The sequence below is a fragment of the Herpailurus yagouaroundi genome, unplaced genomic scaffold (assembly GCF_014898765.1).
Source record: "Herpailurus yagouaroundi ecotype Mexico unplaced genomic scaffold, PumYag 100, whole genome shotgun sequence".
NCBI lineage: Eukaryota > Metazoa > Chordata > Mammalia > Carnivora > Felidae > Herpailurus > Herpailurus yagouaroundi.
The window spans coordinates 79,514,922-79,531,754 of NW_024412391.1; the positions used below are offsets into that span (position 1 = coordinate 79,514,922).

Sequence of the window (16,833 nt, forward strand, 5' to 3'; positions counted from 1 at the left end):
CTGGCTGAAGTCGGACACTTAACCGACTTCAGCCAGGTCACGATCTCGCGGTCCGTGAGTTCGAGCCCCGCGTCGGGCTCTGGGCTGATGGCTCAGAGCCTGGAGCCTGTTTCCGATTCTGTGTCTCCCTCTCTCTCTGCCCCTCCCCCGTTCATGCTCTGTCTCTCTCTGTCCCAAAAATAAATAAACGTTGAAAAAGAATTAAAAAAAAAAAAAAAAAACCAAGACACTTTCAGCAGTTTATCCCAACAAGGAAGCCCTTTAGGTCTCTTATCTTCTGCAGGTTTGAAGCATTCTTAGGTTGCTATTTCCAACACCCACTTGCCCTCTGCCTGCCAAACTGCATCATTCTGGACATACATACTGTAGTTAACAGTTGTTGATAATGATTCGATGCTACTGATGATAAGGCAACTACAACTATAGGCAACAATGGTCTTGACCTTTAGAAAAAGGATGAGTTTGGGGAGTAAAAGATTTGTAAGTAATTGACCAAAGTATATGTAACCTTTGGCCTCAGAAGAGCAATAATTTCTGAGAGTTCTAGATAACTGGTAAGAGGATAAATACTCTTAACGCTAAACTTGGTAACATAAATATTGGGTCATACAGATCCTTAGTCAGCTACAAGCCACAATAAATTAGATGATAATTAGGGCAAATAATGGGAGTTTGAGAAAATAACAAGAAAGCTGGGGATACTGAATCCTCAGTATAGACAAAAAAAAGTAGGGAATGCATAGGGAAGAGTACTCATTAAATGCAATGTGATGGGACAAGATCAAAATGAGCTGCATATTGAGCACTAGCTATGAGGAAAGTGCCCAATTTTACCTTAAGCTGTTAACTTTAAGGAGAGCAAAGAGCAATTTTATTTAAGATTAAAAAAAAAACCAGCTTATTTGGGTATAGCAGAGGAATTGCAATTCGGGACAAGCACGCTATGGTAAACCATAGCCAAGTCCAAAAAGACAAAGGGAAGGTCAGCTTTTATTAGGTTTCAGGGAGAAATTGGGGAGGGCTGTTTTCAACAAAAGTTTATTAGAAAAGAACAAGAGTTTGAGGTTGTGGCAGTTTCTCATTGGTTACAAGTAGTGGTCAGAGCATTGTTGCTGGGGCAGGGAGGGATCTTCCTTCCTTTTCTGAAACACAGGAGATAAAGTTCTTATGAAAAATGTCCTCCCTTGTTGAAATACAGTTGACCCTTGAACAACATAAGGGTTAGAGGTGCCGACCCCTTATTTCTTGGCTCCCTGCCACCCTTACCTTAGCTCTTAGTGATAAGCAACGCTCTTGTTCTACCCATAGTCAGCTGCACTGAGACTTAAACATCCAAGGGTCCCCTGATCTTTGGAGGTGATGCTCACAGACCAGAGAGGAACAAAGGATCAGGTCTCAAACCCTCCTTCCCTTCCCTTCTTCCCCTAGTCTCAAATGTCAGGAGGTTAAGGCTTTCTGTGGTCTAGAGTGTTTCTAGGGCCTATCTTAAAGCATGTATGCTTTCACAGCAAGAGTAGTCCTAGGGAAAAACTGAAAATCTGAATTTGACCTGGAACAAATCTGGGATTATTATTAGGATTTGAATGCCAGTATAGACTATTCTGAAATCCACGTCCTCTCCACTCTTTAGAAAATCCTTAGCACATTGGGGAGCCTGGGTGGCTCAGTCAGTTGAGCATCTGACTTCGGCTCAGGTCATGATCTCACAACTTGTGAGTTCAAGCCCCTTGTTGGGCTCTGTGCTGACAGCTCGGAGCCTGGAGCCTGCTTCAGATTCTGTGTCTCCCTCTCTCTCTCCGCCCCTCCCCTGCTCACACTCTGTCTCTCTCTCTCTCTCTCTCTCTCAAAAAATAAATAAACATTAAAAAAAAATTTTTACAAAATCCTTAGCCCATGAACTAGCTATCCTCACCACCTTACTCAGACCTTTGGCATCCTCCTATGGACTGACTCCTAAGGCTGAGGACCTGGCCAAGAGAACAGACCAGCATGCTGACTGGCAGCAAATATCTCTGAACTCTTTTTACACATCCTGTGTTACTGTGTGTTTGCACACACGCACTTTTGAAAAGTATCAGGGAACTTGAAAATCTAGAAACTGAATATTCCTGCCAAAAAGAACTCACTCTGTCTCTGTCTCTGTCTCTGTCTCTGTCTCTCTCTCTCTCTCTCTTAAAATAGTTTGGTATCTGGTAGGGTCAATATATGGAAGCTAGGAAATATTGAAAAGAAAATGTATAGTTAGGAATTACTGTGTACTCTAAATTTCTTAGAGTACATATGGAATCCTTTGACTACCTTCCACTCTGGCTGGACCTAAGTGAGTCCCAGGTCCTTGGACCTTGTAGGAGATGATTTGGGAACTGAATCCAGTATGCTGAAGTGGTAGTCATCATTACTCATTTAACCTGGTGAAACAGGTTTCTCTGGATCAATATAGAATATGATTTTCAGGGGCACCTGGATGGCTTAGTCAGTTAAACGTCCAACTTTGGCTCAGGTCATGATCTTGTGGTGTGTGGGCTCGAGCCCCATGTCCAGCTCTGTGCTAACAGCTCAAAGCCTAGAGCCTGCTTTGGATTCTATGTCTCCTTCTCTCTCTGCCCCTCCCCTGCTTGCACTCTGTCACTTGCTCAAAAATAAACATTAAAGAAATTTTTTTTAATTTAGGATATGATTTTCAAAATGTTATGCCACAAACAGTTGTGAAACATTAGATGTTTAATAATAATAAGGTACTGAAGTTTGTAGGTGATTTTTGGTTTTTATATATTATAGGGGATTCAAGGTTATTCTTATAAAAATATTGCTTGCCCTCACGCACATTTCCTTCTAGTTTCTTGAGTAGGCAAAAAAAGGGGGGAATGTTGGAGACAACACAAAGAATGCTGGTAATCAGCAGCCTCTCTAATTTATGCATCAGTGAGTAGATTGGGTACAATAGGACACATGTCTCCCCTTAGTGATCAAGTCCCTTGAATGTCTGAACTTTAAAAAAAAAGCTTGAGAATAGCTAAAGGCAAAAGAGCAATATAGTAATGCTTAGGTACAAAGTATAGCTCTGCCTTTTATTTGTTTGACCTTGGGTCTTATTTACACTGTTTAAACCAATTTCCTTATTCATTTTTATAGTAATGGGGTATTTATGAGGATTAGATGAGAGAGTCAACATAAAATAGGATTAACACAATACATGGCAAAAAATAATTATTAAGCAATATATTTTTTCATACTAATACAGCTCCCGATCACAAAGGTCTTTCCCCAAAGATTTTTCCATGAGCTGGGGAAGAGAACTCTGATAAGGGTTTTATTTCCTAGCAACAGAGATCTCTCAGGGTGCCTGTGTAATAATCCATGCTGCCAGCAACTGCTACAGAGGCCTTCAAGAAATCTCTGTATTGCTGTTTGGGCTCTCCAGGCCACTAAGACTCTACTCATCTCTTTAGAGTTGAAAGTTTTAGACTCCAGACACAAAAATGTCAGAAAGGTCCCTTTATTCTTTGCTAAGTATAGACTTAATGTTTCTTTTACCTCTTTGTGGTTCAAACTCTGTTGGGTTGTGGAGACCATTGTTTGGGTCTTGTTCCCTCTCTCCCACTATGCTTTTCTTCCTTTGTATTGCCTTTCTTGTTTTTCCCACAAAGGGCCATACGTTGAAATGTTGGTTGTACACAATTGTTTCAAATATAAACAACTAGATATTCTTTTCATGTTTATGATTATAGTTGCTACTTATTTCTCCTTGAGTTAAAGGAGCCTAGATTGTATCTCAGCATGATGCTCTGGAACCACTTGTTGGGATCACTTCAGGCTCTGGGGTTAGTAGAATGATAGCATATCTTATGCTGGAAGCTCTCTTGCAAAAGAGCTGTAGCTAATTTTCTCATTGACCAAAAGTTTGCTACTCCCCCAGTTCAGTGGGACAGACATCTTTGATTTGCAAAGCTTGTGCAATATTTTTAGATTCCATTGAGTATGGGGTGATTTGTACGTAGAAATGTTTCTTCTGATGGCAGTAATTGGATTTTAAGAGCCATATCATACAATATTTTCATGTTCAAATGGAATCAAATGTGTGGAAGTTCAACACTTTGTGATTCAAAGTCATTGAACGTCTTCCCAAGTATGAACAATTTCCTCTATTTCAACTACCAAATGTTCCATTTCACCCAGACAAAATAGCCACTGCAGTTGAGGGAGCCACATTAGCCCTGGTAAGAGCAAACAACTATGCTTTTTTAGAGTGAACATAGATAAGCAAAGGATTAAACAACATCATGAACTTGAGTCTTGAAGGGGCCACATATTTTGTGTAGCATTTCCAATTCCACCAAGGATTTGAGCAGAGAAGGAAGCTGCTTTAAAGTCCTCAGAGCTGACTCCAAACAGCTGCAAGTGGCCAGGCCTTACCACTTCTCTAATCAAAGTTTTCAGGACCAGGTATCTTGGGAGCTCCTTGGCTAAACAACAGTACCCTGTCCTAGAAGTTGGGAGTCAAGACAAGCACTCTTGGAACCTTACTAGTCCAAATGCTGGGACTCTCCAAACCACTCTGCTGTGGGGACTGCCCTTCTTTATTGCTAGACAAAGATAGAATCAGAGCATTCTAGGCCTCTTTCCTGCTGGAGCTTAGCAGGGGTGGGGCTATGAGGGAGACTGAAGTAGTCTGGCCTTTTTAGACGATGAGATGGACAGACAAGCCAGTTCCCTTCTAAGCATTAGGACCATATCTCTGCTTCTTGCTAGTAGGGACAGCCAGGCTTGGTGGTAGAAAACAAAAGATGACTTCACTGTCCTAGCTTAGGTAAAGGAATTTTTCATAGATCCAACTAGTTAACTAGAGTTTCGCATTGAGTTTTAGTGGTTAAGCCTAGCTTCTAGTAAAATCTTACTTTGCCTTGTTTGGTTTTCTTCACATATTTTTTTTTACCTAGTCACCTTGCAAGAGGAGAGTGAGCCCATCACAGGCAACATTAGGATATTACTAGATATCTTGGGTCTCCCTAACCAAACACCATTATTTATCACACTTTAACATCCATACCATAATTAGGTTCAGAGAGACCTATGCCAGAAAGTCTCCTTCATTCTTACTTAAAATCCCACTTATTAGAAGTTCAGTGATATTATCTCCCCAAACTAGTGATTATCAAAATGCAATCAAAAGATTAGAAGCCAGACTCCTTTGTGTAATATGTTATTCATTCATTGCCATCTACCCAAAGTTCACTGTTTAATGATATGACAAGGCTGGCAGGGACTCCTAGGACCGTATTTCATGATAGCCTCTTTCAATGAAGTTAATCACACCCATATCAGTCATCTCCAGACTTATTAGGGAGGGTTGGGTCTCCACTCCTCTTCAAAATTTTTCAAAGACCTGCTTCTTTATTTCTGACCCCACTTCAGTTGGCTGCCGTCCTCCCTGTGGGCCCACTGGTCCCAGTGGCAGTGCCTATTTTACAAGTAATAATTTTTGTGTCCTTTTTTCTTTTTTTCGTTTTAATTTAACATACACAGCCTTGGATCAGGAACCATTGTCTTCCTCAGGCTTCAAGTGACCAGATCTCATGGTTCTGCTCATGCCAGGGCTACTTAATTAAGCAAGTTCCTCTGCGAAATATATGTGTTTAGATAATTGATAATATTAATTCTTAGTATTCACTTTTCCAGCCTGCAGAAAAGAACCAGACCTTCAAGAATTGGTCAAGAATTTTCATTTTGAAGACTTTACAGGTAACTTCATCAGGTCAGTTAAAACTACTTGCACATTTTTACTCTCAGTCAATAGGAAAACAACTACACAATGTAGCAAATAACTGCTTTATATTTAAAAACTCATGGGATAGGGCGCCTGGGTGGTTCAGTCGGTTAAGCATCCGACTTCAGCTCAGGTCGTGATCTCACCATCCGTGAGTTTGGGCCCTGCGTTGGGCTCTGTGCTGACAACTTGAAGCCTAGAGCCTGTTTCGGATTCTGTGTCTCCCTCTCTCTCTGCCCCTCTCCCACTCATGCTCTGTCTCTCTGTCTCTGAAAAATGAATAAACCTTAAAAAAAAAATTAAAAAAAAAACTCACGGGATAGACACCTGAGAACTTCTACCTGTGTATATTGCTCATTTCCCCAACTTTTATTTCAGTGGAAACATTTTGCAGATTGAGGGAACCAGCACTTGGGCTGTAGCAGTCAAGCCAGAATGCTTTACTCTGACCTCACTCCTAAGGGAAATCCCTAAATGAGTAAAAACCATCAGGCAAATAGCTTTGAGAGAGATGTGGTTTAGGATTAACTGTTAGTAATTTATAATTAATTGTGAACTGGTTTAATCTAATTATTTTTAACCCCTAGAGGAGACTGACTGACTGGAAGTATTTTGAGAGATGAGTAAAGAAAGAATAGTGACAGTTCTATAAGAGCAGAGTTAAGGCTTTGAATACCTGCATGGTCAAGCAAGGAGAAGTCCTTGAAGTAGAAGGGCCAGTGGGAAAGGGATACGAAACTACAAAGACAGTTTTAGAAGAGAGCTTCCCCGGGGCGCCTGGGTGGCGCAGTCGGTTAAGCGTCCGACTTCAGCCAGGTCACGATCTCGCGGTCCGTGAGTTCGAGCCCCGCGTCGGGCTCTGGGCTGATGGCTCGGAGCCTGGAGCCTGTTTCCGATTCTGTGTCTCCCTCTCTCTCTGCCCCTCCCCTGTTCATGCTCTGTCTCTCTCTCTGTCCCCAAAATAAATAAACGTTGAAAAAAAAAAAAAAAAAGAGAGCTTCCCCTGGTTCAACTCAAAATGTTGGCTTCAATTAGGCAAAAACTAAAATGAAACTTTGTAACTCTGAGAGCCACTATGTATTACGAATGCCATAGTCATGTATTCTGTTTTCTCAGAAAGTAGTTCTCAAAGCTTTTCATGTTTCAGGTTCATACTTACATGGAAATAAGTCTGCAGTATTGCATCTTAAGAATCCGGAGTTGTTTGCAGCCTATCTGAAGGTCCTCGAGCATTTGGTCAGTAAGCAGGACACAACCAGAAATATCCAAAATGTGCAGGTAATGGCATTTTGCCGATAACATCTCCATCGCTGAGTCAGTAATCTGAACACACAGCCAAAGTGAAGTACTGATTATTCCCATGAACTCCATCCCAGGGAAGAACAGTGAACCAGTCAGTTTGGGCTGCTGTAACAAAATACCACAGACTGGATAATTTAAACAACAGACATTTGTTTCTCACAGTTATGGAGTCTGAGAAGTCTAAGATGAGATTGCCCACAGATTGAGGGTCTGGTGAGGACCCTCTCCCTGGTTTGCAGATGGTTACTTTCATGCTGTATCTTCACAAGGCAGAGAGACAGGTCTAATTTCTTCCCATTCTTATAAAGACAGTAGTTGCATCATGGTGGCTCCACACTCATGACCTCAGTCTAAGCCTAATTAGTTCCCCAAAGCCTTACTTCCTAATGCTGTCACACTGAGAATGTGGGTTTCAACATATGAATGTGGGGGGCAGGAGGGAGGGAGACAAAAATTGAGTCCATAACAAACAGAATCACAACCCTTCCCAGCTTGTCACACGATGGGCCTATAACGCACGTTAGTGATTTAACTATTTCCAGAACACTAAAATTATGTTTCAGGTGGCAGCAATAGACCTTGTGATCTTGCTGTTATAACTTTCATATTTAGAGTTCTCTATTTTGGATGGGTAACTTCATCAAAATTTCCTTAGTAATACCCGTCACACCAATATGAACAATTTATGAAATGCCGCAGTAATGGAATTTGGCTTTAAACTTGAAATCCACTCTAAGGCATCATCAATTTAGAAAACTAAGTTTAATAATATAACATGTTGCAAAGCTATAAAATATATATATTCCCTGAAGTTAAACCACAGACAAGGTCAAATTGCCATGAGAAGGGATCTGGACATCTCTGCTGGTTTGTGTGTAGAGTAAAATGGTTCTGGAAGAGGACAAGTAGATGAAACAGATGTTTGTAGGCAGGGGAAGAAACCAGAAGCCACAGACACTGCATGAATCTGACTCTGAGAAATTCTGCTGAGGGTTCCAATATCTTGAGAGTTTGCCCAGATGTTATACAGAGATAATTCAACTCTCTAATTCTTAGATTATTTTATTTACTCAAGGTCTAGCTTTTGAATTCACAGCTGTACTAAGACTTGCTGTGAAATCAGTGAGATTACTTTCCTCAAAGGAATTTTTTTTCCAACTGGATTTAATTTCTTATTTTAAATGTTTGAACATTCTAAAACACATGCCATGAGGCTTGGCTCTTGTTCTTAATATAAAGTTGAGGAAATTATGTAGAAAACTCTTCAGTTTGAAATGTACACTTTCCAAGTTTGGAAAATAGATGTTGTCATTGTCTAAGCATGACCTGTTTTCAGAACACGTTCAGGACCAAGGTTTAACATTGTGCCTGATTCTCACAAAAATACCTCCATACATTCTTGCCATACTATCTTGGTCTCTGAGGATCTGATGTCATTGGGGGGAAAAAAAGCCCTCAGAATTATAGGCAAGACAATGAGGTGATAGAAAAGTCCAGGACAGGTAGAGATCAGAGCACTACGTTTTATTGATTCTGAAGGAGTGAAAAAGGAGCCTGACATTTCCTGTAGATCAGAAGCTCAAGATGTTTAATGACTGAACAGATGTTGTTGGGACTTATAGGGCTGGGAACTAGAGGTGGAGGTGACTGGGTAAATTCTTAGCTCCCAGTCCTGATCTCAGTCCTACTGAGCAGAGATTCTATTATTCCCATTTTAGCACTGGGAAGGGTGGGGTCACAGTACTACTTACCAACCTTGGAGGTTGGCTGGTTGCAAGAAAAAGCTGGCCTTCCAGGAGATGGATAAGTGACCATGCAAGATTGACCCATGGGCTTTTGAGAAACCTAGTCTAGGATGATGAGCCAGACACTAATGTGTTTTATAGCTCATCAAAAGCAATGTAGGTGGAAATATAACACTGTATGTCAACTATACTGGAATTTAAAAATTAATTGAATTTAATTTAAAAAACCAATGTAGGTAGAATATATTAGACTGGACCATAGCTTTATGATTTCTCAATGAGGAGTATTCCTATTGGCCCAAATTATGGTCACCACATCTTCTGAATGAAGATACTTATTTGACTCACAGTGGTAGTAAAGCTAAACCCTTCTTCTCTTTTACATTGAGGTTCTAGAATAATTTACTCCCTTTCCTTTTTTTCACGCTAGATCTTTGATATAGGGTGATTTGTTTTATAATATCTTATTTGTGTAACATCCTCCTTAGTTTCTAGGCTGCAAGACAGTATCCACTGCACAGTGTATAGAAGAAATTCCCTCAGCTTCTCCTTACCAAAAAGCAAAAACAAAACAAACAAACAAAAAATCCTCTGCCCAATTCCTATTCTCACCAGAGTCTTTACTTCTCTTATTCTCCTACTTTCCCCTCTAATTAATAGAGCCACTAAGAGGCCCAGCCCCCATCTGCATCTGCTTTGTGGCCAGGGCAGTTCACAGTGAGCCATGTGTTGCCCATGTGTCCACGTGTCTGTGTGCAATGAAAACAAGAACGCTGCAGAGGGTCCATGGTCAGTGTGGCTAAGTATGCTTAGTTCCTTGACCTACTTCTAGAGCCAGATGATGCTGACCAATAAGGCATTTGGTTTCTCTAGTTCTAAACAAGTACATTATTAAACAAGAATTTTGTTGTGAACTTTCTAGATTAATTTTGTCATGATTTACCACATCTTTCCCCCCACTGCCTTCTCCTCCTTACTACAGCACAGTTAACTATGGAGGAATTAGGAGTTTCTAGCATCCTTCAGTTAATCCACTAACCACATAGAAGCTGACTTTTTAGACAAGCTAGAATGCAGGGTATCTTGAGATTTCGGGTGGTGCTTTACTAAAAAGAAGCCCATCAGTGTGCACAACAGAAGACAACAGGTTGTTAATGGTCATATAGTTTCTGAGGATTTTTTAAAAAGACTTTTTAGTTTTCTTCCCTCTGCATATTTTGTTTCCCCCAAGTTTTTCCTATTAATTTGTTTTGGTCTTTATCTTCCACTTTAGAGGCTTTTCTATTATGTCTGGTAATCCTTGGCTGTCTGCTATTTATTAATAGCAGAAGGGCTACACACTGATTGGAAGGGTTATGTGTATGATGTGGGCCTTCTCTACCTAAAGCTTCAATGGTTCTATGGATTATTAGTTGGTAAACCTCCAAATGTCAATATTTTTCTGTCTTTCATCTTGTGCTAGTCAGAGTCTCCAGAGAACAGGCTTTCAGTCTCCTGCCTGGAGGGAAAGGTCTGGCAGCCACATTCTGGATGCTATGTTGGAATAGCTGTTGAGTGTCTCTGCATTTGGCATTCAGTCACTGAATTCCTGTTTTCACTGTTGTACTCAAACTCTGAATTTGCATGGTATCTTCCAGCCCAGCAAGCCACTATTTTACTATCGGTAGAACAAATAATAGAGCAATTTTGCCCCCCAGAGGACATTTGGCATTATCTGGAGACATTTTTTATTGTCACAATAAGGGGGTGGAGGGGACCTGGTGCTACTGGCATATAGTGGGTAGAGAATAAGAATGCTGTTGAGAGAGCCAAAGCATAAGAGACTCTTAAAAACTGAGAACAAACTGAGGGTTGATGGGGGATAGGAGGGAGGGGAGGCTGGGTGATGGGTACTGAGGAGGGGCACCTTTTGGGACGAGCACTGGGTGTTGGATGGAAACCAATTTGACAATAAATTTCATATTAAAAAAAAGAATGCTGTTAAACATTCTACAGGGCCATGTACAGAATAACCCCCCACTACAAAAGAATTATCTCATCCAAAATATCAATAATGCCAGGGTTGAGAAATCTGGGAAATTTAGGAAATAAGTATCCAGTCTTTTGGTGAAGGTAGAGAAGGGTAGTTGCCCAGAGGTGTGAGGTAGAGGAGGAGATCTAGGATCTGTCTACTTCTCAAGAACTCTTAACCCAGTCTTCCTTATTTTAGCCACCCTCTCCACCCAGTTCCAAAGGTAAACAGTGCCACCAAGTTTGAAGATCATGGTATAAATCAATCTTTTCCCCCACAGTTTTCTCTGTTGCTGGCTTAGGATTCAAAACTGCCTCTGTCTGCTAAATTCTATTGGTCGATCTGGTTTCAAGCTTCCAAAACTTTCTTGATCTTGTCTCTTCTGTTTTCCCTACCAACAGTTCTTCTGTAGGTCTATAAGGTTTTAAGAGGGAACCAAATTTTATGTGTATATTCAATCTACCGTATTAATCCAGAATCAGAGATCTCTATTTCTTGACATGGAAATATGTCCATAGTGTATAAAGAAAAAGAAAGTAGGCTACAATGTCTTTTGGAAAGTATGATTCTATTCTTAAAAAAAAAAAAAAGACAAAAACAAACCTTCTATAACTATTTCTAATCTCTGTGTACATAGAAACAGTTCTAGAAGATAAGTATAAAATGCCAACACTGGTTATGTCTGGATGGTGGTATGACAACAGATTTTTAGTTTCTCCTTTTTGTTTTTATATGTAGTCCAGAGATTTTACAATAAGTGCATATTTCTTTTATAAACAGATGTCAAAAAAATTATCAAACACTAGAAATAAGAATGAAGATGATTACATGTATTTTCAGTGTCATACTGGAACATCTTTAACAGGCTCACCAGAGGAATTCTATAAGGAATTATGTCTTTGTTTGGCATATTAATTAGTACCGGTTAGGGCCTAAAGTCGATGAAGTTACATGTTATAACTTGTAATATTTTTGTCCATGGGAGATGAAAATTATTTCTTTCTGGTAGAAACTATAAATCCAAGGTTATGGATTTATTACCTTATAGGACATTAACCACCTTTGGATCTAACCTAAAAATCATATTCCAACATTCTTTTTCTTCAGTTCCTATAAATATCCAGTTTGATCAAATGCTGTATGATCTGGTTTTACCATTTTGCTGGTCCTCTCATTAATGAATTCATAAATCTTGACACGTTTTTATATTTGAATGGGAATTGTTTTAACTTTTTGAAAATTCTACTTTAACACAAATGAAATCATAAAGCCATTTCCCAGTTGAGGAAAGAGAAAAAAAATGTAATGAATACCTCAGGCATAGCAAAGAAAACAAATTCTATGATGACACTGACCCCTGACTGCTACCCTGCCTGGGTTCCTTGTCTGTGTTTCAACTGGACACATCTGAGCTCTGACTCCTGCACTTACCTTTGGACAGCCAGCAATGCTGAGAGATGTGAGGGAAACGCAATAAATGGCCAGTGCTTTAATAATCTCATTTGACAGCTGGGAGCAATAAGAGACATCCAAGTGTTCTAAGATCAGTGAGCCTTTGCAGAACGCCTGCAAGAAATTTCAAAGTCAAAGATTTTTTTTTCTTTTTTTTCTCTTAGTCTTTATTCATCTAGAGCCATCTTACCCACAGCAGCTTGCTTAGTATGCATGTCAGTCCCTGAAGTATAGATGTGTTACATCTTGTTGAAAAAAAAAAAAAAGAAGAAAAAGCTATTACATCCATTTTTTTTAAAAACAAAAGATATTCACACACCAGCCTAACAGCTTAGTAGTATACAAATTCCTGTTAGCGGAATTTGGTATTCCTGACATTAGCGCTGAGATTTTACCCATATGGTTAGTAATTATTAAAGTTATATTCAGCCAAATGAGTGGAGGAAAAGAATCTAGAGGGGAGAATTAGATGGCAGACACTGTGGGGTAATGTAGTGGGAAGACCACGGTCTTTGGAATCAGGCAGACCTTAGCAACTCCATCTTTCTGAGCCTTAGTTTCTTCTTTTTTAAATCAGGGAAAATAATATCCACCCTCTAGCATTGTTCTGAGATACCAAAATGTTCATCTGAAATTTCTAGGGCTAGAAAAATCCTGGAAATAATTGGAAATTCTTCCCTTTACCTTAGTAGTTATTAATTTTCATTCTCACTTTTCAGTTAAATAAAGACAAGAACTGAGTGATAAGAAGAATCCATGAGGAAAAAGTTTACAACCAAGCAGTTATACAAAAACAAAATGATCCACAAAAGTAAAATTGCTGTTGTAAAAATATACTAAGATGAATAGGAATTAGAAACATGACCAATTCCAGATATACCAATTCCAGATACTGTACTTAACAAAAGTCCCTCCCCCAAATTATAAAAATTAGAAATTATCAACATGTGCTTAGTCACTTTAGAGGTTTTTCCTTATTGGAAAACAGCTCAAATTCTTAAAGTACTAAATTAGAGACTTCAGTAAATGATAGTTTACCATTAATATTAGATTTTAGTAACTAGTGGCTTACTAATAAGGCGTTGCTTATTTGTATGTAAAAATGGATGTCCATTGGACTACATGTCATTTTCCTTTCAGAACTGAGGGAAGGACCTGGGCTGTTGGATCACTTGATGCCATCAGGATGACTCCAGAGGTAAGACAACCAGTGGGCCTCCCTCCCACTTGACTATGCCAGTTTCCCATCATTTTAGCCCTAAGGAAGACTGGAAAAAACTAGTCAGCCCACTATTTTCTTTAGCAAGTTATAAAAGAGGCAAAATTTCCATGAGAGGCAGTTTAGCATAGGAAGTAAAAAATAGTACTAAAAGATATTGGTGATTTAACCCTCAATCATGATCTTTTCCTGACCAGAATAGCCAACAGTGATTCCTTTTTCCTCTGACCTCATGCAGAATTTGTCTTCTTCAATTGATTCAGCAGTTACAGTATTTGATTTACTCCTGTATTGTGGCTAACTTCGTATGGAGATCAGTCTTCTTTAGCAACTAAGTGATGACAAAAATTGGAAAGGGCAGCTTGTCATGAGATAGTGACGTCCCTGTCATTGGAGATAATCAAGCATAGAGAGAATGCCCAGTGGTGGTGCAAGGGGAATCTGACTTTGAAGGACTGGAATGATTGGTCTTAAATCTCAGCTTGGAGATTCAACAGCTTTTTCAATGAGAATGCAGTAAGTCTCTCAGAGGTATTGTGTGGAATTCTGCTAGCTTTTTATACCCTCTTTCACAAGATCATATATAGGATGCAGTAGGTTCTCAATAAATACTAGTTGGTTGATCCATCCTTTATAAGCATCTTCGAGAATATAAAGAATTCTGTTTTAATGATACAGGAATTCTTATGTCACAAGGAGTAAGGTAACATTGTTTTCTACTTAGAAAATGGACAGAGTTCAGGGAACCATAGAAAATTCAAGGCGGGAAGGAATATTTAAACTAAGAATAATTTATTAAAAGATGAAACAAAATTTGAAGGGAGATTCAAGGCACTTAGTGTCTGAAAACCCTTTCAGTAACATCTGTCAATGTCTTGCACTGCTTGAATCAGTTCTGCTTTAAGTCTTAAACAAAAAACAAACCTCTAATAGTCTTTGAAGTTGAACTTTCTCAGAGGTTTTAAAATTAAAGAATAACATAAAAACATATTAGAAGGTCTATGATACTCTCATGGTAGCATTTTCATCCATGGAAAATCTGAGGCATAAAGACTGGTCTCAGGCTTTATGCTTGGCATAAGTCAGTGCAGATCTGAGAGGTCAGTCAGACCCTCTCCTCTCTTTGTAATTCACATTTTCCTTAAGACACATATAAGTCATAAGTAAGTTAAGTCTGCAGGCATGTTTCAACATAACCACTCATGAAATTCCATTTCTCCCCTACCGATAAGATTATTTTATGCTTTTCTGGCTCCAGTGACACAGATTCATATATATTTATCAATGCTGTTGATTTTCTTTTCCTAGAAAATGTCAGACTAACCTTCTTCTAAGATGAAATATTTTACAGTGAAAATGGGGAGAAAATACAAAAGTTATCAAGTTTGGCTCCCATCCCACATATCAACCAGTTTTGCTGTGGGTTAACAATCTTGAAGAAAACTTCCAAATGTCTTTAAATCATTTCTTCTGTCTATCTTCGCAGCTGAGTCATAGTGTGGGAAGGCTTACTGACTACATTCCTAAACTGGGTATGTAGAGGAGACTGAGTTCCACTAACATTTATTGATTGTCACAATAATGTACTTCTGCCAAAATCCTGACTTAAGCCACTTCAACAGGTGGCAGCTGTCGGTCTCAAAAAAGCTCCCCCTCGTGGTGCATACCCATTTTTGGACTATTTGCTTCATTTTTTCTTTTTCCCAATTAAAAATCTTGGGGAAATCTTGTAATGTCAAAAACCATTTTCTGGGGCGCCTGGGTGGCGCAGTCGGTTAAGCGTCCGACTTCACCCAGGTCACGATCTCGCGGTCCGTGAGTTCGGGCCCCGCGTCAGGCTCTGGGCTGATGGCTCAGAGCCTGGAGCCTGTTTCCGATTCTGTGTCTCCCTCTCTCTCTGCCCCTCCCCCGTTCATGCTCTGTCTCTCTCTGTCCCAAAAATAAATAAAAACACGTTGAAAAAAAAAAAAGGCTAAAGTACAACGTCTACAATTTTAAGTTATAAACTGAATTCAAAACTTCAGTTTGTTGGGCCTCCTATATCCTACCAAACATAGACTTGCTTTCACTAGGCATTAGAGCAGATGGATGTAGATGTGGCCAGGGCACACTGAGCTGGGAAATCTGGGCATTGCCACCAGAACTAAATTCTACAGAGCCCAACGCCTCACTGCTAGCAAAATGCCTTTCCTGTATTCCCACTCTCCCTGCCAGGGAAACCAGGCTGAGCAAGGCTCAGCATACTTCTCAGTATGCTTAGTAAATATGGAGGGGATTCTTAAAGGGCAAAGGCCAAAACCTAAAACAGGAGTTTCCGAAGATGCTTTCATGATGCAATTTGTTACCGAATTATATGGTGATTTGGGAGATAAGCTGTAGTTCAAGCCAGCTCAAATGTGGCTAACTCCACAAACTTTTCCCCAGTTCCTTCCTCTGGAAGAAATGCCTCTTCCAAATCCCTATAGCTTTTAACTTTTTTGTCTTTCTCACTTTCTACTTGTATTGTAGCTATTTACATAATTTATCTCCTGCATTGACTGCAGCTTCTTGAGAGCAGAATCCATGTCTAATTTAACTCTTGCGGCCCCAACATCTAGCATGCAAAAGAGGTTCAAGATGAGAGAGTGTCCGAAGGGAATGGAAAATGCTGCTTAGCACAGGAGTAAGGAAAATGAGCTCCCATAGATTGCTCTTAGGACACTAAGTCCAGTCCTTCCTCACACCCTGTTTAATAACTGCAGTTCTGAAGGTGGCTAAGAGCACAGAGTCTGGGGTCCACCAGCCTAAGTTCATATCCTGCCACTTAGAAGTTTGTGTCTCTGGATAAATTACCCTACCTCTCAATTCCTCAATGATCTCATCTGCAACAGGAGAATAACATGGTACCTTAATATGACACCTACGTCATGGATTTGTAGGGAGAATTAAGTGAGTTAATATGAATACAGCAACTGAACAGTAGCTGGCACATAGTAAGCAGTCGGTAAATAGTAGTCATAAAAAGAGATCAAATGTGGGGAAATTAAACAACAGAAAGGGTAAGCACTCAAAGAGAACGTATATCGGAAAGAAGACCTGGAAAAGCATAACAAAAAAAATACCCTTGAGTTAGAATTTGTGGGGAGAAATTTCCAGAATAGTTTCAGGTTTTAGACTCTATCTCCAAAATAAAAATAAGCCCAGCTTGGGCTACTCAAAGGTCAATCAGGCATTTCTCTTGTGGACTGTAAGATAACCTACACTTTCTCCATTTTTCTAAGATAAGTAAAATTAAATGGGTGCCCAGTGGCCCAGTTACCTGGCACTTCCCCAGGGGTTTCTTTGGGATAAGAAGGGCAGG

General features: G+C 39.7%; 1 protein-coding gene and 1 long non-coding RNA gene across 2 annotated transcripts in view; one reads left to right on the forward strand and one right to left on the reverse strand.

Annotated features, from left to right (window-relative positions):
- Positions 1 to 16,833, reverse strand: part of FBXL13 (F-box and leucine rich repeat protein 13) — a 214,648-nt gene that overhangs the window by 3,804 nt on the left and 194,011 nt on the right. The window contains exons 19-20 of the mRNA XM_040472848.1: positions 12,254 to 12,388; positions 6,924 to 7,087 (exon numbers count right to left, since the gene is read on the reverse strand). Of these exons, the coding sequence (XP_040328782.1) occupies positions 6,924 to 7,087; positions 12,254 to 12,388 (299 nt within the window). The remainder of the gene's footprint in view (positions 1 to 6,923; positions 7,088 to 12,253; positions 12,389 to 16,833) is intronic.
- The window catches only part of LOC121028838 (uncharacterized), a 28,028-nt gene that overhangs the window by 3,043 nt on the left and 8,152 nt on the right, over positions 1 to 16,833 (forward strand). Inside the window, exons 2-4 of the long non-coding RNA XR_005789461.1 lie at positions 5,677 to 5,752; positions 6,912 to 7,042; positions 13,415 to 13,472. This is a non-coding gene — a long non-coding RNA (uncharacterized LOC121028838). The remainder of the gene's footprint in view (positions 1 to 5,676; positions 5,753 to 6,911; positions 7,043 to 13,414; positions 13,473 to 16,833) is intronic.